We start from the raw sequence: 25,963 nt of genomic DNA on the forward strand, positions 1-25,963 counted from the left end.
GACGGAGTCCCCGCCGCCCTCACCGGCGTCCTCACCGGGCTGCGCCCCCGGCGCCCTCACCGGCGTCCTCACTGGACGGAGTCCCCGCCGCCCTCACCGGCGTCCTCACCGGCCTGCGCCCCCCCCCCCCCGCCCTCACCGGCGTCCTCACCGGGCTGCGGCCCGGCGCCGTCACTGTTGCTCTTTACCGGCCGCCAGTCCCGGGGTGGGTGGGTGCGGAGGCGCCCCCCTCACTTCGTTTCTATTAAAGATCTCGGCTACGGTCCAGCGTGTGTTTTGGCATCTGGTCATTGAAATGCAAGTGTGCAACCAAACAGGTGGAGTATAGGGACCTGAGCGAAGTTCTCAATCAGTCTATTCCCTAGGAGAGGAACAGTCGTCTTCCCAACCAAAAGGTTCTGGAGAAGTGGCATGGGCAGGAAAACATCGCTTAGCTTGCAGAGGGAGAAGAATTTACGAGGCCTATGCTCCGCATGGCATCGCAGGTTAATTCATTTATCCGCCCCCCCAGTTCTTTCCCAAGGAGCAACCCATGAGCATACTCTTTATGGGTTCCAGAGCAACTGTTTGTGGGGGTCAAGTGAAAGAAACTGCCCTTCTTGGGGCAAACCCAAAGATGAGGCCACACAGAGAATTAGTACCAAAACTAGGATTTCTCTAGTAATCTAGCCTCTTTACTCTGTGTTCACCTGTTTCAGTGCATAGTCCCTGAGATCTTCTGCATTCTGTTTAATTGGCCCTTAAGTTAAATATCTTAACACAAACTCTAAAGGAGGGTTCAACATTTTTCTATTGAAATAAATGGGCCATTAGCTGGAAATTGATCATCTTAGCATATGATAATTTTTTAGAACACATTCTGACCTATGTTGCATGTTGCGTTGTATCATCAGAAGACAAAGCAAAGGATAGAAGTGTGTGAACATCTATGTATCATATTAGCAGATGCTGAGGATGAGACAAATTCAACAGTGGCCTGTACCTTTCCTTCCAGAGAGACAAGGATGAACTCATCGGTGGAAGTCAGATGAGTCACAAACCCAGTTATGTTCCTGGAGTTGCTGTATCCAGGGTTTGGAAGCTACTGAGTGTACTAAGGCCACAACGAGGAAGTGTGATTAGTCCACCCGTACTGTCTTAACAGACAAGTTCATGACCCACTAAGGCAACCTGAAACAGTCCACGCTCCCTTTGCTTATCTGCACAGGAGACTTATTAATAATACAAGCACTCTGGTGCCTAAATGAGGTAATCTTTTTAAATGTTCAATTAAAACTATTTCTGGTGTTATAAAGTAGCTTTAAAAAAAAAAAAACTTCATCTAGTTAATATAAATAGTTGCTTAAATAAATATGAAGAAGTAAAAGTCAACTCGACACAAGAAACTGACAAGTCTGAGAGCTAGGAACCAAGCCCTCCCACTCCCCGCGCCCAGCAGCATGCTAGGCTAGGGCAAAGGCCCTTTTGCTGCCAGACAGAATCCCCATTTTCAAGGGCCCCAGCAGACAGGTTTCCTTAAGAGAAGCCAACAGTTTCTTAACTGTCTATACTGTAGATTCCATAAGATGCACTGAGCCCTATACAGTAACCTGCAGAGACTGCAGTAAGAATCTCAAGGATATGCTCTGAGGGCAGTTCATTCACAGACCAAATACAGTCGCACTCTTGGTTTTATTTGTGGAAATGGTCTTAATGATTTCAAACCAAGCAAACTCTTCCCTAGCTCAGCGGTTCTCCCACTTCCAGAGGTGAAGAACGTGATCATAAAAGGAGCACGTGGCTAGAAGGTTGATGTCCAAGTTTGCTGCCTGCAAACAGAGGCCACAGTCACAGATTGTGGCCTCTGCAGTGTGCAGCTGGCTGCCGCTCTTCACGCCCTCTGAGAGTGGCTGGAGGGCAGTCCTCGGTTTGCCTCCACTCTGGGGTTTGCTATGGCCCTCTTTATCGTCGGCTGCTAAACGATCAGAAGAGGCAGCAGGCGACTGGCCCACAACCTTCAGGTTATAGACCAGATCTGCTGTTCTGGCTCCTGGGTCGCTGCAGGGAAAAGACCCTGAGCAGAATGACTGCTGAGTCTTTGGCAGATGGTGGAAGTAGAGCCAGGACCAATCAGCTCCATACACCAGTGAGTTGGGCAACGTATGAGACACAGAGACTGCATATGCTTCCTGCTTCTCCTCTGGAAGAGACAGGAGAATACAGGAAATGCAACGTTACCAAGAATCCGTCTCATCACCCCCAACCAATGGCCCCTGCCCACCCTCAAAGGGAGACTCTGCCAAGAACAGCCACTCACTCATCAGCAACCACTGTGTGTCGTGCACAAGAATCATTGAGACGGGGACAGGTGAGCAGAGAAGTGAGTATGCTGTGTGTGCCTGAGAGAGGAATCAGCCTGGGCTACAGAACCACAGATGCATGGGTGCTTTTCCAAGTCGGAGGACTTGGTAAAAGCCTCTCAGTTAAGACTTTTTTTTTTTTTTTTTAATTTTATTTATTTATTTTTTCCCCCAAAGCCCCAGTAGATAGTTGTATGCCATAGCTGCACATCCCTCCAGTCGCTGTACATGGGACACAGCCTCAGCATGGCTGTAGATGCGTTGCGTCGGTGCACACCCGGGATCTGAACCCCGGCCGCCAGCAGCGGAGCGCGCGCACTTAACCGCTAAGCCACGGGGCCGGCCCTCTCAGTTAAGACTTAAAGCAAAGGACAAGAGTCATCCATATGAGAGAGAAAGAGATGTATGGGAAACAGGGAACAAGCACGTGTGCAGTACAGTGGTAGAAAAAACCTGACGTGAGGAACCACACACAAGTGGACGTGGCTGAAGGCCGTCGGGGAGTGGTGACACATAACCGGAGGGTCAAAATCATGCAAAGTGCAGCATGCTCCATTAAAGAGTTGGAATTTTAGCTTGGAAAGGAGTCATTGAAGAGTTTAAGCGTGAGCAGTTTTCCTTAGGGTAAGTTGCTGTGGCAACTCTGAGGCTGGAGGGTGGGACTGGAAAGAGGTCAGGGTTGCTTCCAGACAGTACCCAGCTGCAGAAGGTTTGAAAGTGACATCTGACCAGAAAAAGAAATGATGAGGTGCTGCCAAACCTGAGGTGGTCCAGGTCAAGGCTGGGGCTGGCAAGAGCTGCCATGGAAAGCTAGTGGCCTGTGAGCTGGGGATGTGGACTTAGAGAACTGTCAGCAGCTGGAAGCCTGGTGGCCATTCAGGTCTTCAGTAAGCCTGGACAGCCACGACACTCTGAAAGGGTGGCCACTGCTGCCTCCCAAGTGCAGGGATCAATGCCACAATGTCTGAGTGATGATCAGAATGAGCAATGATGAAGAAAGGAGAGGCGCAGACTAGGTCGATGCTGGAATTGGGAAACAAGCCACGGACACAACGATGACACAGGAGATCCTACTCCCTAACCCAGCGCGGCGCCTGGGCAGAGGCGGCTCCAGAGGAGCCAGATGCCGAGCTTCCTCAGCCAGAGAGGCGCTCAGGCAACACGCATGGGAGGAGGCTCCCCAGGAAACCATCCCTGTCCTCTGTGTTAACGCCTGGACGGGATCGGGAGATGGGGCCGCTGGGACAATAAGGGCTCGCCACAGCCTTTCCAACAACCACTCAAAGCACCCACTGCTGGCCAGGACCCCGGCCAGGCCCCAGGTAACCCAGTGAACATGGCTGGTCCTCCGGCCACACAGTAACATCACACCCAGTAATACAGACATGTCTCCTACTCAAGTGCACGTGGAACATGAACAGAACAATCATGCTAGGCAAAAAAGGATTGAAAAGTTCCATAAAATAGAAATAGTACAAGCAATGCTCTCTAATCATAATGCAATAAAATTAAAAATTAATAACAGTCAAAAAACAAAAGAGTCCTTCCACTTAGAAATTTTAAAACATGGGCCGGCCCCGTGGCTTAGCGGTTAAGTGTGCGCGCTCCACTGCTGGTGGCCCGGGTTCGGATCCCGGGTGTGCACCGACGCTCTGCTTCTACGGCCATGCTGAGGCTGCGTCCCACGTACAGCGACTGGAAGGATATGCAGCTATGGCATACAATTATCTACTGGGGCTTTGGGGGAAAAAATAAATAAATAAAATTATAAAAAAAAAAAATTTTAAAACCTACTAAACCACACTTGGGTCAAAGGGGAAATATAAACTCAAATCACCAAATTTCTTTTTAAAAAATGAAAATGAAATCACAGTCACACATCACTTGACGACGGGGATGGTTCCTGAGAAAGGCATCCTTAGGTGATTCCAGTTTTGCTCGAACACCACAGAGTGAACTCACCACCTAGACGGCAGGACCTACGACACACCTAAGGCTCTAGGGAACTGATCTTAAGGGACTGCCGTCATACATGTGGTCTGTCATTGACCCCAGTGTCATTATGCAGTGCATGACTGTACTACACATCAGAACCTAAAAATATGCTTAAATCAGAAAAATTCAGACATAAAAACCCCTAAATTAATACAAGCAAAATAATAAGGTATGTGAATTGTATTCCCAACTCAAAATACTAGAAAAAGAACCAAGGAGGCACAAGGAAGGAAACCACAAAGATCAAAAGAGTGAGTGATGAAGTAGAGAACAGAAAAACCACACAACTGTAATAAAAACTAAACCCCACTTCTTCAAAAGACATGACAAAACGGTAGCTAACCTAAGGAGAAAGAGAGAACTTGCCATATGTATTTGTATATGTGCATAAATATACAAAGTAAAACATGACAAAGCGGAAATAACCATTAAAGAGGAAATTTTTTTTAAAAAATCACAAGTGACTTCTTTACACACCTTAATGCAAATAAATTTCAAAATGTAGATGAAATGAATAATAGCCTAGGAAAATACAGTTCACCAAAATTGACTCCAGTAGAGACGTAAAGCATCAACAAACCAATTTCCAGAGGAACTGATAAAGCGACTACCATACACAGTAGATCAGGCCCAGGTAGTCTTACAGGAGACTCACCAACTCTTGGAAGAAAAGATAATCCAAATGATGCATAAATTATTCAAGAGAAGAGAAAATGAAGAAAATTTTTCACACTTCTGGTTTTGATTTTCACATGAACCAAACGTAATGCTGATATCTAATCTTGATAAAAACAGCATAAAAGAAGATTTGTGTCACCTTTCAACATTAATGCAAAATCCTAATTAAAATATCACCAGAGGGGCCGGCCCGGTGGCGCAAGCGGTTAAGTGCGCGCGCTCCGCTGCGGCGGCCCGGGGTTCGCTGGTTCGGATCCCGGGCGCGCACCGACGCACTGCTTGGTAAGCCATGCTGTGGCGGCGTCCCATATAAAGTGGAGGAAGATAGGCACCGATGTTAGCCCAGGGCCGTCTTCCTCAGCAAAAAAAAAAAGGAGGAGGATTGGCGGATGTTAGCTCAGGGCTGATCTCCTCACAAAAAAAAAAAAGAAAAAAAAAAAAAATATCACCAGAGTCCAATACCACATTAAAAAAATAACATACCATAATGAGGTGGGATTTATTCCAGAAATATATTCCATATTAGGAAATCTACAAAATTTACCATATTAATATATCTAAGGAGAAAAATAACACAGCTCTACAGATATAAAAGCATTTGACAACAATTCAGCAATTCCTGGTTTAAAAAAAATACTCAAGAAAACAGGAATTGATGGACACTCCTTCAATATAATAAAATAGATACACTTTAGTCCTTATACATTATCGTACTCAATGGGAACCACCAAGGACATCCCTATCAAGGTCTGAGAAAAGGCAAGGATGCCCTTCACCTTTTTGAAACTGTATTGGAGATATCAATGGATGAAAGTAAACAAGAGAAAACAATTATTGGCATTAGAATTGGAAAATAAAGAATAAAACCATATATTTTTGCAGATTACATGATATTTACTTGGAAAACCCAGAGAATCAATGATAAGACTAACAGAAACCGGCCCGGCCCCGTGGCTTGGCAGTTAAGTGCGTGTGCTCTGATGCTGGCGGCCCGGGTTCGGATCCTGGGCGCACACTGACGCACTGCTTCTCCGGCCACGCTGAGGCCGCGTCCCACATACAGCAACTAGAAGGATGTGCAACTATGACATACAACTATCTACTGGGGCTTTGGGGGAAAAATAAATAAATAAATAAAATTATAAAAAAAAAAAAAGACTAACAGAAACCAAAAACTTTAGTTAGGTAGCAGCATATGAAATTACCAACAAAAAACCCAATAGCTTTCAAATACTCAGACAGTATCCATTTAGAAGATAAAATGAAAGAGAAAAACCCCATTCACAATAGCAACAATAAAGATAAACTACCTAGGAATGAAGTTAACAAGAAATATACAATGTATACATAGAAAAATGTTAAAACCCTCTGAAAGATAGAAAAACAGACTTGAACAAATGGAGAGATATCCCTTTTCTTGTATAAGATGACTCCAGATGATAAAATAAGTCAGTCGTAAAGTTAATGTATATTTAATGCAATCCCTATAAAAAGCCAATAAGCTTTTTTCTGGGACAACATAAGCTGATGCTCAAGTTCAAATAGAAGAATAGTCGGGAAGTCCTTGAAAAAGAAGAGTGAGAGGAGGCAGTACACCTACTCTTACAAACGCACTGCAAAGCTCCAGGACTCCGGCCAGGGGGACAGAATAGGAAGACAAGACATCGTGTAAGGACCCAGGGAAAGTCAACACACAAGAAAGGTGGCATCTCGATTCACTGGGGGCTCCACACACCACAGGTAAGAACTCGGGTCAAAGTTCTAACCGCAAAAAACTGAAGCCATACAAGTACGAGAAGAAAACACTGGAGGATTCCTTTACAAACTGAGTGTGTGAGGGGAAGGCTTTTTAACTAAGACTCAAAATCCAGATTCAATGAAAAAAAATCTATAAATTTGATTACATTAAAAAAAAAAAACTTTTGCATGTGGGAAAAAAAGACCATAGGCAAAAATCAAGGCAACAAACTGAAAGAAAATATTTCCAACATACCAGAGATAAAGGGCTAACACCACTAATACAGAAGAACTCTGTAAAAACCAAGGGGAAAAACAACTAGAAACCAGAGAGAAAAACAGGCAAAAGACAGACAAAGATAATTCATAAAACCAGCTCTTTAGCATATGAAAAAATATTCAGTTTCCCTCATAATTAGAGATATGCAATTTTAAACTACTCGGATGTTATTTCTCACCTATCAGATGCAAAAATCCCAAAGCTGGACAACAAACTCTGTTGGCAAGGCTCTGGGGAAGCCAGCATTCTCATACATGGCTGGTGAGATAATGAAACTGGATATATATTGAATCTTTGACCCTGCAATCCCACATCTAGGCAGTAAGCCTAAAGATACACCTCCAACAAAACGAAAACACATACGCAAAACAAGATACATAGGAAGCATTATTTATAAATGCAAAATACTGGAAATAACCCAAATACTCACATAGAAAACTGGATGAGGGGCCGGCCTAGTGGTGCAAGCGGTTAAGTGCACACACTCCGCTGTGGCGGCCCGGGGTTTGGATCCCGGGCAAGCACCAACGCACTGCTTGTCAAGCCATGCTGTGGTGGCATCCCATATCAAGTAGAGGAAGATGGGAACGGATGTTAGCCCAGGGCCAATCTTCCTCAGTTAAAAAAAAAAAAAAGAGGAGGATTGCATTGGATGTTAGCTCTGGCCTGATCTTCCTCACACACACACACAAAAAAGAAAATTGGATGAAAAAACTATGGTATATCCACTAAATGGAGTGCTACATCACTTTAAAAGAACAAAGAAGACCTCTATGAACCAATATGGAGTGATTTCCAGGATACATCTTTAAATGAAATAAACAAAGTATGAAAGAGTGTATGTAAAATATTTTTTGTACAAGAAAGAAGTATGCATATATATATATATACACGTATATGCTTATTTTTGCGAAAAGACATACAATTATAACCAAAACCTAATGAAATGTGTTATCTACAAGAGGTGAGTGGGAACAAGGTGGGGAGGGTCTGATATTCCTCTGCGCATACTTTTTAACATAATTTTAATTTCTGGAACATTGTTAATGTTTTACACATTCAAAAGATAAAAATTAAATCAATGAGGATGAAGAAAAAAATCCTTAAAAAAACAGACCTAACTGTATTTCAAATAACCACACAAGAAAAAAAAATACAAATCTCATCCAAGTAACTTTTGAACACAGTACTTTGACTATAATCAAATCAATCTGACACAGAGAACCGCAGGGCATCCTGAGTTTACTTCGCAGGCTTGTTCTGCAATGACACCAGTGGCCACTCTGTACGGCTGAGCACATGAGCACATTCGCTGGCAGCCAGGGTGTTCTCTGGAGAAGGGAGACACATGCAGAATGGGGACAGCAAAAGCTGGAACGTAATTAGAGGCATCACTGTGAACTCATGGTCTAACACACACACACACACACACACACACACACACGTACACATGACATCCCAGTATTATAAGACCGCTAATTACCAGATCTTGGATTCTAAACACCACTCACGACTAAGGATCCGGACTCCCTGGAGAACAGCTGATTCCAGGTATGGGAGAGGTAAAATGCAAAATGAACCTGGTATATCTTGTGCCAAAAAGCAAGGAAGTACTCAAAAATCAATAGGGACATGTGAAAAGGCCACAAGAGACAGCTTAAAGGGGCTTTCACAGGAAAACTCTAAGACAATGTGAACATTATAATGAATAACAGCAATAATGGATTATGACCCATTGAATAACATAAAAATTCATGAATCTGTATGGATACTAAAAATACAGACAGACATATAGGAGAAAGGAAAGCTCTTACTTTTCCTTACAAAAGAACACTAATTTAAAAATGTAGAAAGAATGATAGTAGTTAGAAAATCACCAATTTGCACTTGCGGTAATAATTTATTCAGGCAAGAATCATCAATGGATTGAGTACAAGTCTGACAAGGAACACAGGTGCAAAGACTATTATTCATTACAAAGGGAATCTCGGTAACTCTTACAGTGGAGAACTCCGGGGGAGAACCCCTTAACCAAGTGATCACATTAACGCTAGCGGAAAGGGACAGAGTGGTGCCATGTGCCCTGACACAGCACACTAAGGAGGGCAGAATGTCACTTCTGTAATGTCCCTGACAAAACTGCATACCCCGATACAGGAGACATGTTTCAGATTCAAAGCCATGAAGAGACAGAAAGCAAAGGACGAGAAAAGACGCATCATGCAAACAGCAACCATAAGAGAGCTTGAGTGGCTCCACCAATACCAGATGAAATGGACTTTGAAACAAACAAAAAGGTGACCAGAGATAAAGAGGGCACCTCATAATGATACGAGGGTCAATACCTTAGGAAAACACAACAGTTATAAACATATACACCCCTAACAACAGAGCACCAAAATACATGAAGCCAAAGCTGACAGAAATTAGGGACGAAAGAGACAATTCAACACTAATAGTTGGAAACTTCAGTATCCCACTTCCAATAATGAACAACCAAACAGAAGATCAACAAGGAAACAGAACACTTGAGCAGCATCTGCAACGCACGCTGCCCACAACAGAGCACACGCTTCTCTGAAGAGCACAGAGACACTCTCCAGAACAGGCCACATACTAGGCCACAAAACAAGTCTCAACCTAATAGAATAAAATCAGAAATCAATAGGAGAGGCAGCTGCAACGCCAAGCGGAGGAGGCAGGAACCCGAGTGCGAGCAGGAGCTGGGTGGGCACCATGGCCGGGACCACCACCATCGAGGCGGTGAAGCACGAGATCCAGGTTCTGCAGCAGCAGGCGGATGATGCAGAGGAGAGGGCCGAGCGCCTCCAGTGGGGAGTGGAGGGAGAAAGGCAGGCCCAGGAACAGGCTGAGGCTGAGGTGGCCTCCTTGAACCGTGGGATCCAGCTGGTTGAAGAGGAGCTGGACCGCACTCAGGAGCGCCTGGCCACTGTCCTGCAAAAGCTGGAGGGAGCTGAGGAAGCTGCTGCTGAGAGCGAGAGGTATGAAGGTCAGCGAAAGCCGAGCCTTGAAAGATGAAGAGAAGATGGCGCTCCAGGAAGTCCAACTCAAAGGAGCTAAGCACATTGCGGAAGAGGTAGACAGGAAGTATGAAGAGGTGGCTCATAAGTTGCTGATGATTGAGGGGGACTTGCAGCGCACCGAGGAACGAGCTGAGCTGGCAGAGTCCCGTTGCCGAGAGATGGATGAGCAGATCAGACTGATGGGCTAGAATGTGAAGTGTCTGAGTGCTGCTGAAGAAAAGTGCTCTCAAAAAGAAGACAAATATGAGGAAGAGATCGAGATGCTTACTGATAAACTCAAGGAGGCAGAGACCCGTGCTGAGTTTGCTGAGAGATGGGTAGCCAAGCTGGAAAAGACAACTGATGATTTGGAAGAGAAACTGAAATGCACCAAAGAGGAGCACCTCTGTACACAAAGGATGCTGGACCAGACTCTGCTTCACCCGAACGAGATGCAGAGCACCACAGTCCTGTCCCGCCACTCCTCCTCCCTCTCACCCCGACTCCACCTCAGGCCAGCCCGCCCGAAGCTGACCTTTAAACTGAGGGCTTGGGCCGGCCCCGTGGCTTAGCGGTTAAGTGTGCACGCTCCGCTACTAGCAGCCCGGGTTCGGATCCCGGGCGTGCACCGACGCACCACTTCTCCGGCCATGCTGAGGCCGCGTCCCACATGCAGCAACTAGAAGGATGTGCAGCTATGACATACAACTATCTACGGGGGCTTTGGGGGGGAAATAAATAAATAAATAAAAAATTATAAACTGAGGGCTGATCTTCAACTGGAAGGCTGCTTTCTCCTTTCGCCACCTCTCCCACCCCCACCCCTGTGTCTTTTTGCCCACTGTCTCTGCCTCTCCCCAGAGATTCCAGTTGGGCTAGAGGCTGAGCACCTTTGGGAACAACATTTAAGGGAATGTGAGCACAATGCAAAGTGTCTCTAAAAGCATGTTGTGATGTACACATTTTGTAATTACCTTTTTTGTTGTTGTTGATGTAGCAACCATTTGTAAAACATTCCAAATAATTCCGCAGTTCTGAAGCAGCAGTCTAATCCCTTTCTCACTTTTGGAAGGTAACTTCTTAGCTTAACGCATATTGCCCTCTCCATAGAGGAAGGAAAGAGGTATGGGCCTGCCTTACTGAAAGCCAAACAGAGCCCAGAGAAAGACTCCACTATGGGAAACCTCATCACTCTGTACAAAGTACCAGCCAAACCACAAGGGTGATTCCAGGAGTTAGCAAAAAAGAAAAAAGTGCTGTTCAGGTTTTCAGCTTTAAGGTATCTTTGGGCAATTTTATTTTTATTTTTTTCATCAGAAGTGACCAAACAAATTAAGACGGTGATACCTCTCTCTGAGACCAAATCCTTGTCACATCTCTACTCCCTTCCCAACTACTCAGAGAATGGATCATGTGCACCTTACGTTGAGGTGACAACTTATCTGCTCTCCTGCCTCCTTGAAAGAAAGGAAGGAAAATTATGTTTTGGCCACTGATTTAGCCATATGAAACTCATCTCATCACCCTTTTCTGGGTCTGAAACTGCTGTCTCTAAAAGTGCCATCTCATTGTGCTTCGTATCAGTTAGTGCTGGAGAAATCTTGAATAGCTTATGTACAAAACTGTTTCTAAATTTTATATTATTTTGAAACATTGCTTCTTGGGGGCTGGGGCATCCTGGCCACCTCATTTGGCTGTGAGAGCTCTCTACAGTCTGGGCCGGCAGTGTGCTGATCTTCTGAAGTTTCTTTCCCTACCCAATCCTCCCTTTTTGGTGAGGTTTCTGTGAGGTCTATTAGGTGTGCATCCTGCAGCTTACTGGCTAAAAATGTACTCTCCTTTGGTGTGGTCTCTTTGGGGACCAATTGGGAGAAAGAGAAACCAATAGTGCAACTGTTTTGATACTGAAAATTGACAAGTGTCTTTTTGAAATAAAGAACCAGTCCCTCCAACAAAAAAAAAAGAGAGAGAAGTCAATAACAGAAAGAAATTTAGGACACTCACAAAAATGTGGAAACTACATAACACACTCATAAATAACCAATGAGTCAAAGAAGAAATCACAAGGAAAATTAGAAAATACTTTGAGAAGAATGAAAATAAAGATAAAACATACCAGAACACATGGGATGTAGCGAAAGCAGTGCTCAGAGAACAACTTATCACTGTAAATGCCTACATTAAAGAAAAAGAAAGCGCTGGCCCAGTGGCATAGTGGTTAAGCTCGCGTGCTCTACTTCAGTCACCCGGGTTCACAGGTTCAGATCTGGGCACAGACCCACACACCACTCATCAAGCCGTGCCGTGGTGGCATCCCACATATAAAACAGAGGAAGGTGGGTACAGATGTTAGCTCAGGGACAATCTTCCTCAAGCAAAAAGAGGAGGATTGGCAACAGATGTTAGCTCGGGGCCAATCTTCCTCACAAAAAAAAAAAAAAAGGAAGAAAGATCTCAAGTTTGAAGATGAGAATATTACAGCACGTTCATATAACTAATAGAAATGATGCCAAAGAGACAGAGGAACTGAAGATACAGAAGAGGAAGGAAGTCCTTGAGTACAGCCCAGTGCCAAGATGACTGGCCTAGGAGCAATGGTGGGAAGGCGAGGCAGTATCATTGTACAGAGGAAGGGTAGGGGAGATCATGAACTGAGAGTGAGGAGGGAAAATAAGGTGCTGGGGGTTTGAGAAGAGAAGAAAACATGAAATCATTCTGACAGTGAAGAATTACTGGCTAGGGAAAGGCCCTGGTTCACCTGGCAATTACAAGGACCCACCACAGCATCAACTTGAAGTGAGACCCCACAGGAGCTTCCCTCCAGCCACATTCTGTGGCTCGGGCATAAGCAAAGTTGGATTTTAACCAGTGCTGGGTTCTGCCCAGAAAGTGTGAGGAAGGGCGCAAGGGAAGAGAGTTTAGGTATGTTAGGAACATCAGACTGTGGAGACCACACTGTCCACAGGCAGGAAGACCATGGCAGAGGGAGGCCAAGGATGGTTATGAAAGTGACAAGTGGTAACACTTCTTAACTAGAAGTCCCAGTATGGTCAGAGAATCGCTAAAATGCAGAAGGTTCCAGAATAATTGAGCTGGTCAGGTAAAAACTATAGACAGCAGAGTGCTTGAAACTGAGATTTCAGAGTTGGCGCAGCTATGGATCACGGCAAGGCCTAGAGTGTGACCCTGGGAATGTTTGGCAGGTGAGGGAAGAGCTTGGTAGAGTGAGAGGGCAGGAAACTGGGAGCCTCCACCCCAGGCTCAGCTGCCACGGGCCCCCCACTCACCTATTGCCTTTTGGCAGTTGAAGATCTTAAAGCCACTGTGCATACATGCTGCCAAGAGCAGGTGGTAGTGGAAAGGGTGCCACTTGAGCCTCCACACCCCACCGTGCGCGGGCATGTCTACAAATGGCTGCTTCATGTTCCGAGTGTCCCACAGGAGAACATGCTCATCATAGCTGAAACCAATCAACCAGAGAGAGCATGCAGCAAAGCCAATGCCCACTTACTCCCCAAGGCCCCTAGATGGCAGGGAACATCTCCCAGGGAGACCCATCCCATTCATCCCTCTAGGACCAAGTTCCCTTTACCAAACCCAGATACCTACACTCTGGTTTGAGAGCTGGCCCAATGAAACATCACAACGGTCAAGATGAGAAAAGGAAGTGAAAGATGCAAAGACCCCTGTGAACCTACTCCAGCGGACTCACCTTCCCGTGGCCAAGACGTTCTCTCTGTGGGGGCTACTCTGGATGCTGCACACACCCATGGAGTGTCTGTAAGCAAAAGGCACAACCTGAGCAGCACCTAGGCAGGGCACTTCTCCAGCGGCAAGTCCACGGAGGAGAGACAGGGAGAGCTGGTGTTCCATGCTGAGCACTGGCCCCTTGATGATTTACCTCTTGCTGGTGAACAAAGATGTGCCAGGGGTCCTGGTGTCCCAGCCTTTCAGAAGGCCATCATCCCCACCTGTGTGGAAACAGAAATGCCCACTGACAATGGCACTGATAACAGGAAATGGCCATTTCTCAGGGAGAGAATTTACGTCTGCAAGGAAATTCTCATGAGCGACTTTTCCTGGGTGGTTTCAGGTTGCCACCAGGCAGAAGAGCCCCAGAGACAGCACCCCAGAAAGTCACCCTGTGCCGTAATTGTGTCTTCAGACTTGAAGAGGGTGCCTGCAGGGAAGAAGGGAAAGACCAATGGGCTATGCCTGTAGGAATAAAGGGGAAGACCAGGAAGTTACAGGGGTAGAGTTACCAGGTCACATGTGGCTAAAGTGCCTTCTATTCAAGCCCCAGCAGTCAATGCTCTTGGCTGCCATGAACCAGAGCTGCCATACCAAAGAACTCTGAACAGGAACTGTATGCAGGAGGCTGTGAACATGAGGACTTCTTAAGGTTCTGGAAGCTTCAACACACCCTCACATGTTTTCAAGGGAAATGTTCTTTACAATCTCATGGTACAAAGGGCCTCTGAGCTTGTTTTAGGGGAACTGAAAGAACAGTAACACAGGGGAATTGGTGCCCTGACCACAACCAGTCTCTGAAGAAAAGCAACACCAAGATACAGGGAGATGATATCTTAAGCAAAGGAAAAAAGGCTGATGAGCAAGGCCCTGAGGGAGGATGAAGAGAAGCAAAAAAAACAAAAAAAAAACCAACAACAAAAACGCCTAGACTTGGGCCGGCCCCGTGGCTTAGCGGTTAAGTGCGTGCGCTCTGCTGCTGGCGGCCCGGGTTCGGATCCCGGGCGCGCACCGACACACTGCTTCTCTGGCCATGCTGAGGCCGCGTCCCTCATACAGCAACTAGAAGAATGTGCAGCTATGACATACAACTATCTACTGGGGCTTTGGGGGGAAAAAAATAAATAAATAAAATCTTAAAAAAAAAAAAAAAACACCTAGACCTGACCACTCCATCCATCCACCATTCACCCACCCATCCTTTATCCCTCCTTCCATCCATCCACCTGTCCACCATCCATCTACCCATCCATCCCTCTACCCACCCATACCCATCATCCACCCATCCACCTTCCACACATCCACTCATCCATCCATCTACCCACCCATATCCATCATCCATCCATCCACCTGTCCACCATCCATCCACCCATCCATCCCTCTACCCACCCATATCCATCATCCACCCATCCACCTTCCACACATCCACTCATCCATCCCTCTACCCACCCATATCCATCATCCATCCATCCACCTGTCCACCATCCATCCACCCATCCATCCCTCTACCCACCCATACCCATCATCCATCCATCCACCTGTCCACCATCCATCCACCCATCCATCCCTCTACCCACCCATATCCATCATCCACCCATCCACCTTCCACACATCCACTCATCCATCCCTCTACCCACCCATATCCATCATCCATCCATCCATCTTCCATACATCCACTCATCCATCCCTCTACCCACCCACCCAACCATCCATTCACATTCCAGCCAGCCAGCCATCCACACCCCTATCTTCCCACCTACTTTCCAGTCAGCCATCCACCCACTCGTCTGCCCATCTATCCATTATCTATCCACCCACCTTCCATCCATCTATCCACCCACCTTCCATCCATCTACCCATCCATCCACCCATCCACCTTCCCCAACCACCCACCCATCCAATAGGTACTTAGTGAGCACACTACAGATGCCTGTAACAGACAGAAGGAATATGGGATGAATATGATCTGTGATTAAGTGAACGAACCAGCAGAATAAGTCGACCCAGGCACAAAGTCTGTGGGTGAGCCTCAAAGAAGCTGCCATTCTTTGACAAATTTGTAGACAGCTGGTTGTGGCTTCTTTACACACTGGACTCTCCTCTGTCTCTCACATTCCGCATTCACTCCACCAGGAAATCCTGTTGATCTACCTTCACACATGTCCAGAGCCCCACCACTTTTCCTCATCTCCACTGCTTCCAACTTGGTCGAAGTCATTCTCATCCCTCACCTGGATGACAGATCTCCAGGCTCCAGGCTCCGCCCTCACCCCCTTGCAGTCTATACTCAACACATTAGCCAAAGAGATCCTGTTAAATTTTGAAATATAAGTTAGGAAATGTCATTCCTTTGCTCAATATCTTGCAATGGCTTCTATTTCATTCTGAGCAAAAGCCAAAGTCCTTCCTGAGGCCTGCAAGGTGCTGTGACCTCTGATCTCACCTTCTTCTCTTCTACCACTCACTCGTGTCATTCTGGCCATGCTGGCTACTTGCTACTCTCCTACACACCAGGCTCTCTCTTGCTTTAGGGCCTTGGCCTCCTGTGACGACACTCTATAACAGGACAATCAGCACCTGCCCGCAGTGCCCCGATCCCTCACCCTTTTCTACCTTTCTTCTTTCCAAAGCACTTATCACCTCTGACCTACTGTGCAATTTCCTTATTTATTACACAGAATTCTTAGTGTTCACTGTCCATCTCCTCTCACTCAACATGAGCTGAAGGAAAGCAGGGACCGTTGTCTGTCTTGTTCACTGATGTCTCCCCGGCACCTGGAACAGGGCTTGGCACACAGTAGGTCTCCATAAACATTTGCTGAGTGAATGAATTGGTCCTGAGTTATTAAGTCATTGCCCCATTACACCCTTGCTTTGAATTAGCTAAGCCTCAAGGTAGAAGAACTAATCCAAGAATGAGAGACCTTAGAAAATTAAACTTTTATTATTCTCACTGAGACTCCTCAAGGGTGTGATAGCAAATAATGTAGCAAGGACTCTCTCAGGGGAAGATAAGCATTAAACACACAATCATAATTAGGATGAGCACAGGGTGCCACGAGAGCGATGACAAGGGTTCAGGCCTGGCCAGCATTTCTAAAGATAAGATTTTAAGCTGAGCCCTGCCAGAAAAGTAGATTAACCTGTGAAGGAAACATCATGTGATCCAACACTGAGACTGGAGAGAAGGTGGAATATTTGAGGAAAAGAAGACTGAAAACAAAGAGAAGTCACTCAAAATACAGCCAGAAAGGTAGGCACGGATCTGATTACATACGCAAGGCTGAGGGGCTCTCATCAAGTATTTTGGATGGGAGCTGCAAAGGGTTTTAACGAAGAGTGAGGTGTGATAAAGTCTGCATGTTTTTAAAACAACTGCTCTGGCTACAGAGTGGAGACTGGATTGGAAAGGGTCAGGAATGAATATAGGGCTATCACTTAGCACTCTGCTATGACAAACGAGATGAGATGGTGGCCCAGACACGTGGAGAGGGAAGGAGATGGCCAATTTTGACAAAGGCTTAGAGGATAAAATTAATCGGACCCGGACTCACTGGAGGAGTGAGGGCAGAGATGTCTGATTTGGGTGACAAGACCCTGTCCTGCATTAAGGGAAGAGCAGGTGTGAAACAAGGAGACACAGGGAGTAAAGGCTCAGCTCTAGACCCATGAAGTGACCTGATCTCACCTCTCAGTGTGGAGCTCAGCACACAACCAACACCTGGATGGAGAAGGAAATGAGGGGTGAGGCCTTTTCTATGCCTCTCTGCAAACTCAGCAGCTCCTCTCTGTCTTCTCTCAGAGACCAACACCTCCCCCTCCCATGAGTTATCTGCCTGGGTGAGAGAAGCTGACCAAAGCAACCTCATTCCTGGAACCACTGGTTCTGTTCATTTCTCATGCCCACGTCAGCATCCCCCAAATACATGCCACTCACAATACCAGGAAGTTAATCCTCTCCCTCTCATGCTTCCTTCTCTTTGGGGAGGTAAACTGTATCCAAAAAGGGAACAGACGAACCTGAAATCCAACGTGACGAAGTCAATGCTGGACCCAGAAGCACCAGGCAAAGAGCACGGGAGCTCTGACTGGGTTCTGAGAGGGAGAGCAAGGGACTCGACACTGAGAGCCCTGCTCCAACATCAGGAGCACCTCCCAAGACCCTGAAGGCCTGCAGCAAACCGCACCGGGCTCTCAGAGGAACCACTAAGTGGTGAGCACCAAAGACAGCTTTTGTCCCAGAAAATGCATTCTCCACAGAAGGTCTTCAAGATCCCAACATGTCCCGAATCACGGCCTTGACGCATGCCCCATTTGCTTCCCTCAGCAAGTCTCCAGAAAGGGGACTGTGATGACAACATAGCTCCCTCCCTCACAGGCCGACACCCAGCAGAGGAGTACCAACCTGAATACACAATTTCTGTCTGCCAGTAATTGAAAGCAGCAATCCAGGCCTCGAAGTGATGGGCCTGCCATGTGGCGACATCCTGCAGTCCGGGCCCCGCCTCGTTCATGCTTATGAGGTGGAGCTGCCCTTTGGAGTCGCTGCTAATGATTTTCAAGGGCTGGTCACTGGCTCTAGACACAGAGAACAAACAGAGAAACTGGCTGAACTTTATTCATTGACCCAAACTCATCACCCTCTTCTGTTCTCAATTGGTACCATTTTATGCCCCTAAGACATGTCATGGGAGAGGTTCTCCATGGACCTGGTACGTGGACACGCCTCTTAAGAGGCTTGCTTGGGCATCTGGCAGAGACCAAAGCTACCACTTAGCTTATCAAAATAAACAAGGAGCTGACACTCCTCTTGATGAAAGCACTATCCCTTTTCATCTAAAATGCTGGGATTCTCGGGGCCGGCGCGGTGGCGCAGCAGTTAAGTTTGCATGTTCTGCTTCGGTGGCCCAGCGTTCGCCAGTTTGGATCTTGGGCGCGGACCTACTCACCACTCATCAAGCCATGCTGAGGCAGCATCCCACATAAAAGAACTAGAAGGACCTACAACTAGGATTTACAACTATGTACTGGGGGCTTTGGGGAAAAAAGAAAGAAAAAAAAGAGGAAGATTGGCAATAGATGTTAGCTCAGGGCCAATCTTCCTCAAAAAATAAAATAAAAAATAAAAGGCTGGGATAATTTTCTTTTTTGATTAGGACTGCTTATGACATTCCCAGGTTTGGGAACCACAAGCAAGCCAACAGAGGTGGCTTTAACTCTCGCATGCATGAAAACAGGAATGGATCCTCACAGGAAAGACTCAGGTCCCTCAGCAATGCTGACCCTTACCTTCCAGTTTTCCCAGTGGACCAATCGAGGGACAAAGCCAGACACTCCTTCTCGAGGACGAAGCTAGAAAGTGGCTGTAGTGTGTAAGTGTTCTACTGGAAAGAAAGCAACGCAATCTGAGGGAAACAGCCCAGAGCCCTGAGAAGATTACTCCTCCAGTTCAGGTATGCCACCGTTCCCTCATCTACTCCTGGGGGAACAAAGTGTCTCAGTCACCCATTCATAGCAGAACCTGAAGACACCAGAAAACTGGCCCCTGCCCTCCAGGAGCTCACACCCCTGTGGGAGGGCTTTCCCACACACGTGACCTTGGAGGAAGCAGGTCTCTCCGCTTTTCAAACCCCCTCGCACTGTCCATGCACTCCTAGACACCACCACAGCACCCATGCAGGCTCCGGGAAGCACCTCTGGTAGAGACTCTCCCCGCAACCCAGGCCTCCAAGGATGCTGGCATATTCTGAATCCAGAGACGGAGACAACAGGAACTTTCCTCTGGTTTCCCTTTCATAAGCCACAACTAGCCATCAAAATGCTGTTTCTCTTCTCTAAGATCTATGTAATGTTTATTACCTAAACAATCTGGACAGTGCTTAACTCTGTCAACAGGCTCCCAGCAGGCTGCTTCATCAGGGTCCTCTCTTGGGTGTATGTGCTCCTGCCCTCAACTCTGATTTATGGGCCCACAGACTTCCTCAGATATTTCCTCCCTCATTCTTAAGACAGGGCTGCTTCTCTCAGCTGGCATAAAGCAAGGCCCTTTCTGCACAAGCCCTCAGTTGCCATGAATCCAGTGCCAGCTGGACCTCTGCTCCAGTCTCATTCACAGCACCCACATTTGTGTGTCCCTCCCACAGTCATGTCCTGTGGGCTGTTCACTGCACCCCACTCACTACGTGACTTCTGTTACCTCCCTCCCCTAACACTCACACGCAGTCATTCTGGAAATGCATAGTACAGGATTGCTGTCAAACTGTTAGAAAAATTCACACAGGAATCACATGATTTCCTAACTATCAGTGAGAAATGCAGTAGTCCCCCCTTTATCTGTGGTTTGTTAACCACGGCCAACGATGATCCAAAAATATTAAGTGGAAAATTCCAGAAGTAAACAATTCTCAAGTTTTAAATTGTACACCATTCTGAGCAGCGTGAAATCTCGTGCTGTCCCGCGTCGTCCCACCCGTTTGTCCAGCAGATCCACACTGTATACACCACCTGCTCATTAGTCACTTAGTAGCTGACTTGGTTAACAGATCGACTGTCATGGTATCACAGTGCTTGTGTTCAAATAGCCCTTATTTCACTTAATAATGGCCCAAAGTGCAAAGTAGCAATGCTGGCAATTTGGATATGCCAAAGAGAAGCCGTAAAGTGCTCCCTTTAAGTGAAAAGGTGAAAGTTCTCAACTTAATAAGGAAAGAAAAAAAATCATATGCTGAGGTTGCTAAGATCTATTTAACTTTAGTTACAGTATATTGTCAGACTTGTTCTATTTTATTATTAGTTACTATCGTTAATCTCTTACTGTGCCTAATTTTTAAGTTAACCTTTACTGTAGGTCTGTATATATAGGAAAAAACATAGTACACATAGGGTTCAGTACTATCTGCAGTTTCAGGCATCCACTGGGGGTCTTGGAACGTATCCTTTCGGGTAAGGGGGGGATGACTGTACCATTTTCACATAGGAAATTCATTGCTATTCTTAGCCCCAGCATCATCAACCCAAGAATGCTGGTCCAGGCTTTCCTTATGGAAGAACTTTCAAATCCATTGACAGGTGAATGAACAGCCTGTCACTTCAGCCCTTCTACTGGTCACGCATAAGGTGACCTCCTCTCGGAGTCAGATGCAGATCTCAATAATTTAAAATAGACTACATACTACCTCGGAAGGCTTTATGATAAAGTTCACCACCGAACAGAAACTATGTTATAAAAATGTTTGTATTGGCACAGCCTCCCTCCCAAACCCTCTTCATTCAGCTTCCTTCCATCCCCCACAAAGCCTGGCCCCAGTCACTGACCTCAGATCCCACCAAGCGGAGCAGCTCTATGGATCCACCAGCATCTGCCACACCCAAGAGGGCACAGCCAGCCACCGGGATGTGGCACCTGAGAAAGAATTCACACGCCAGTCAGAACATGGGATATACCCAGAGTACAAGAGAGCATTACGCACCCCAGTAATTGACTATTTAAATTCCAGCTCCAAAACCAGGTTGGAACCTACAATTCTGCTCCAACGAGATTCCCCAGCTTATGCAGCAAGAAACCAGCACCACTTCCCAGACTGATACTAACTCCAGGGCTCAGAAACTGACAAAGGAAACAAGCCCCAAGTCTACAGCCGCCTCCAAGTGCTCACAGGTTAGCAGGACAGTAAAGAAATGCATCCAAAGTGCAGACATTTCTCCACTTTGTTGAATGCCGCCAGGCATCAGGCTCACCTGATTAAGTGAATAGATATTCATGACAAATTCCAGACAAGTGGATTGTTACCGTCATACCATTTCATGTCCAGGACTGCAGAAGTATCTCTTCTTTGGATCTCAACCAAGGGGCAAGCAGAGCCGTCCTCATTGAAACTATACAGGCAGAGACGTCCTACACGGATGTGAGGCTTGTCTACGTCCAGTCCACTCTACAAAAAATGCAGATGTGTTCTCTGATTACCCTAACAGATACTGAGAAACCCAAGGGATGGGAAAAGGGGTCCAGGGAAAGAAAAGGTTTGCCGAGGGTCTGGAACTCTGCCTGGAAGCAGCACCCCTGACTGTCTCTTCTCTTGTATGGGATTAATGAGCAGGAAGATGAGCTCTGCTGGACCCAGCACAGAATGCTCCTTCTCAACAGCTAACGGGGACCAGCTATGGTGAGGGTCACCACAGGACCAGTTTCCCTGGACAGTCCTGGCTTTGGCCTGCTGCTCCAGAGCCAGTTCACATTCTTAAAGGTGTCCTGGTTGGGATCTGTGCAGAAGCCTTCAAGGGATTAGGTACGGCTCCTAGAAAATCCCGTTTTCTCTTTAGACTTCAACCATGAGCTCGAGCCTCACCGGCACACACACAACATGCTGCTTTCAAGATGCCCCTGTTTCTAGCCTATGTTCTGGCCACAAGGCCAAGGTCGCATCTCCATCCCCGGTGCCAGTCCACAGGAGACTTTCCTCTTTCAGCCCCTCCGCTTCCCGCGGTGCAGACCAGAGAGCCAGGTCCCAACAACCGTGGTCGGCTCTGCCTCTCCGGAGCCTGTTCTCGCCCTTCCTGAGACCCTTCTGAGAGCGGAGTTTGAAGTGGGGCCTTAGCTTCCGGGGAATGCAGACCCGGGACCCAGGGTGGAGACCGCCCGAGGCCAGGCGGGCTCCGCGCACCTTGCCCTCCGCGTCGGCGGGCTGGTCCTCCGGCTTCCGCAGCTGGTAGGAGCCGCAGGCCAGCAGATGCCTGCAGCCTTCCAGCGGGCACCACTCCACCGAGTCCGCCGTGTACTCCGTGTCCACCGCCTGCAGCAGCCGGACGCGACTGCCCGTCGCCCAGCAGTCGAAGGACCCGGTGGCGACGGGAGTGGAGGAGATCGGGCGGGGGAGGCGGCGTGACGAGGCCAGGATGGGAGGCGGCGTGGGGAGGGGGTGAAAGCGGTCTCCGGGTTCGGGGCCGGGGTGAGAGCGGGGTCGCGGGGCCGGGGCGGGGGGAGAGCGGGGTCGCGGGGGCGGGGTCCGGGTGAGAGCGGGTTCGCGGGGTCAGGGTCGGGGTGAGAGCGGGGTCGGCGGGGCCGGGGCGACAGGTGAGAGGGGGGTCGCGGGGTCGGGGCCGGGACGGGGGTGAGAGCGGGGTTGAGGCTGGGGGCCCGGGGCCTGAGCGGCGAACGGAAAGCTCAACCTAGGGCTGGCACTTACTCCACTTCCGCAGTCTCTTCCCCCTCCGACTCCTTCCGGGGCCGGGCTCCCGCGCCCCCTGCCGGCCGGCGGACCCCACGTGCCAGGGCGCACCCCCGGCCCTGGCCCCGAGACTGGGGGCTTGGAGGGGACAGCGCGAGTCCCACACGGAATCAGAGTCCCGCGGGGAATCGCGGGAGAGCTGGGCCCTGAAGGGCGAGCAACGAGGAGGAAAGCAGGACATGGACGTGGGCGTATGCAGAGGGGCTAGACGTTCAGGGAGCAGAGTCCACGATACACCCAAAGGCCTTGGGCCTTGGCTGCCCTCCCTGTCCCTCTTCATGTCCACTCTAGGGGGCTGCCCATTGGGCAAGAAGTGGGGCACGTCGGTGGGTACAAAGACCTGCCTGCCAGGACAGCGCAGCAAGGAGACAGGGCCAGCTGCAGGGCCCATGGGCAGGGTGGTGGGCAGGAAGGTGGACAGAGGGCAGCAAGAGCAGGCATCTGGGCCCCAAGAGGCAGGATCCGGTCCGCTAGTTAGATTTAGGATGTAAGGGAGAAGACCCAGTACAGCCACCATCTGATCTGGGAAACTGAGTACGTGCTGAAACCATTTAAAAAGATTAGTGTGGTCTACAGGACAGGTTTGAGGTAGGCAAGTTTTGGACATTTTGTTATGCATTGAATCGTGTCCCGCCAAAAAAGATATGTTGAAGTCGTATCCCACAGTACTTCAGAATGTGACCTTTGGAAATGGTCTTTATGGAAATAATCCAGTTAAAATGAGGTCATTAGGGTGGGCCCTAATCCAACAGGAGTGTGTCCTTATGAAGGGAAGATTTGGTCTGTCAGGGACAAACATCCATAGAGGGAAGACAATGTGAAAACGGAGGATTGGTTTGAAGCATCTGCAAGGAAAGGCTGCCGGAAGTCAGGAGGCCTGGAACACACCTTTCCCTAGCACCTTCAGTAGTAGCATGGCCCTGCCAACACCCTGATTTGCCTCCAGAACTGAGACAATATGTTCTGTTGTTTGAAACTACCCAGTTTGTGATACTTTGTTATGGCAGCTCCAGGAAACTGGACATGTTGAGACTGTAATCCTCACGGATACCTGGATATTCAGCCTGCAGTTCCGTACCAGAGCTATGGCCAGAAATACAGATATGAGTCAGCTCAGATGGAGCTGAAGCACAGAAGCAGGAAAGGTTCAGCAACAGGACATTCTGAAATGGCTGAACCACACATCTCGATCTGGCACAAAAGATGGTCTGGCCAAGCTGCCCCACACTTCACTCCAAACAGGTGAGAAACAAGCCCTACATTTTGACTACCTGAATGTTGAACTTTCATAGACGCTCTCAGATGTATGGCTACAAAGATCAAGAGGTTGGAGCCATCAGAAAAGAAACCAGGGGCTGAGGATCAGATAAGGGACAAGGGAAGCAAATGGATAAAAAGTCTGTGGACTCAACAGCACCTTCATGATGGCATCTGCTCCAGGAGGCCACGGTGGTGATGTGAGCAAGGAGCAGGAGCTGCCACATGGGACAACTCCAGAACCCCTATGGCTCCCTCCCTGGCCCCAGCCCACAGCCCTTCACCAGCACAGGCTTCAGGGTCTCTAACAAATAGCATGGGGACAGCACAATCGGATAGGGAACAGCCGCCAGCTGCAGCACCAGCTCCCAGCGGACACACTGGACAGTAATCCCCAGCTCAAGGCTATTCCAGATGAGCCACTGGGACCCAGCGTGGTGTTCTCTGGCTCAGCCAAAAGATCCCAGGCACTTCCCTTTCGATGTGATTTTCTGACGAACAGCTAACCGCAAAACTTGTGCTGGTCAGGAATGTACACAGGCTCGAGTGCCTGGCCACCAAACCCTTGTACGCCTGCCTACACAGGATCCTCCACCCCAGCAGTCCTGGCCAGGGCTGGCCTCTGGAAACAGGAGTTACCCCAGCCCTGGGAACGTCCCGAGGGCTCAAGCCAGTTGCTCTCTGTAGGGCCAACCCTCGCTCAGGGTCACGCATATCCTCCTCCCCGATAGCTTTCTGAACCCCATGACTGCTCAGCCTAGGACCTGGAGGGACCTAGAGCAGGCCTCATCTATACAGCAAAATGTGCCTGACCTAGAAAATATGCCCCACCTGACTGCACAGTGGCAAAAGGGAGCTTCTTGGCGAAAACACGTGCAAGGCCCGTGAAGTTCTCTCATCTTCAGAAAACCCCTCCCTCAGAATGAGGACGGAGCCCTCCTGCTCCCTGCATGTTGCCATCATCTGTCTCCCCAGTCCTGATCTCCAGGATGACTGCCCAAGAGGATTCCAAATACTGCAAAAGAAGCTACTGGAAGCTCAGCTTACAGACCAAAGGCCACCAAGGGCTGTCTCCAGCCAGGGGAAGCAGTGAGAACACACTGGGCATCCTGGAAGATGGCAGAAGAGCTGCAAGAGGGAAAGTGTAGCGGGAGCCTGCAGGACTAACGCCGGACCAGGGATAGCCCAGGACACATGGTCAGAAGTGGGATGGCCAGCCTTCACTCTCCCAGGAAGCAAGGCCTCTAGCAGGCTGGTTGGCTGGATCCAGAGACCAGCAACAGCCTGGCCACACAGCCTGGCTCGTTGCTCTCAGGTGGCTCTGCAAGGTGTACAAGATGCTGCCCAGCCCTCAGACCGTGGTTCCCAGAAAGGAGAGGGAGGCCTGGCCTGGGGGCCACAGCCCAACGCCGCGGACGGGGAAGCAGCACTCACTCAACCTCGCTGCTCCAATCACAGGACTGCTGGGCCGAAGGTAAGCGCCCAGCCACTCAGTGCCTGAATCAGGGTGAGAATTTACCAGTACCAGGGCTCAGAACATTCCATGCCTGCCACACACTCGCTCAAGAAGCCCAGATGTGAGGGCAAGCCCTCCCACCCTACACCCACAGACAACCCCGATCCACTCAGAAGTAACCCTCAACAGCATAAAGGGTGAAGAGGAGAGCAGAGAACAGCTGA

General features: G+C 48.3%; 1 protein-coding gene and 1 pseudogene across 1 annotated transcript; one reads left to right on the forward strand and one right to left on the reverse strand.

Annotated features, from left to right (window-relative positions):
- Positions 1-1,652: 1,652 nt before the first annotated feature.
- Positions 1,653-21,202, reverse strand: DPH7 (diphthamide biosynthesis 7). Its single transcript, XM_058524637.1, has 7 exons — positions 21,117-21,202; positions 19,092-19,186; positions 18,208-18,380; positions 13,954-14,023; positions 13,765-13,830; positions 13,340-13,512; positions 1,653-2,179 (listed from the first exon to the last, which is right to left on the reverse strand). The coding sequence occupies exons 3-7, from the start codon at positions 18,314-18,316 to the stop codon at positions 1,725-1,727; spliced, it is 873 nt and encodes a 290-aa protein (XP_058380620.1). The 5' UTR covers positions 18,317-18,380; positions 19,092-19,186; positions 21,117-21,202; the 3' UTR covers positions 1,653-1,724.
- On the forward strand, positions 9,679-10,624 carry LOC131393761 (tropomyosin alpha-3 chain-like; annotated as a pseudogene).
- Positions 21,203-25,963: the final 4,761 nt, after the last annotated feature.

The sequence above is a fragment of the Diceros bicornis genome, chromosome 28, assembly GCF_020826845.1.
Source record: "Diceros bicornis minor isolate mBicDic1 chromosome 28, mDicBic1.mat.cur, whole genome shotgun sequence".
Taxonomy (NCBI): Eukaryota; Metazoa; Chordata; class Mammalia; order Perissodactyla; family Rhinocerotidae; genus Diceros; species Diceros bicornis.

Bases quoted from the DNA above. Each gene is read 5' to 3' on its own strand.
- DPH7 (XM_058524637.1), bottom strand. From the start codon at position 18,316: ATGAACGAGGCGGGGCCCGGACTGCAGGATGTCGCCACATGGCAGGCC. The intron at 13,831-13,953 runs GTAAATCATCAA...TTTTGCTTACAG, and splicing joins TCTTTGTTCACCAGCAAGAG to ACACTCCATGGGTGTGTGCA. The intron at 13,513-13,764 runs GTGAGTCCGCTG...GATTGGTTTCAG, and splicing joins AACGTCTTGGCCACGGGAAG to CTATGATGAGCATGTTCTCC.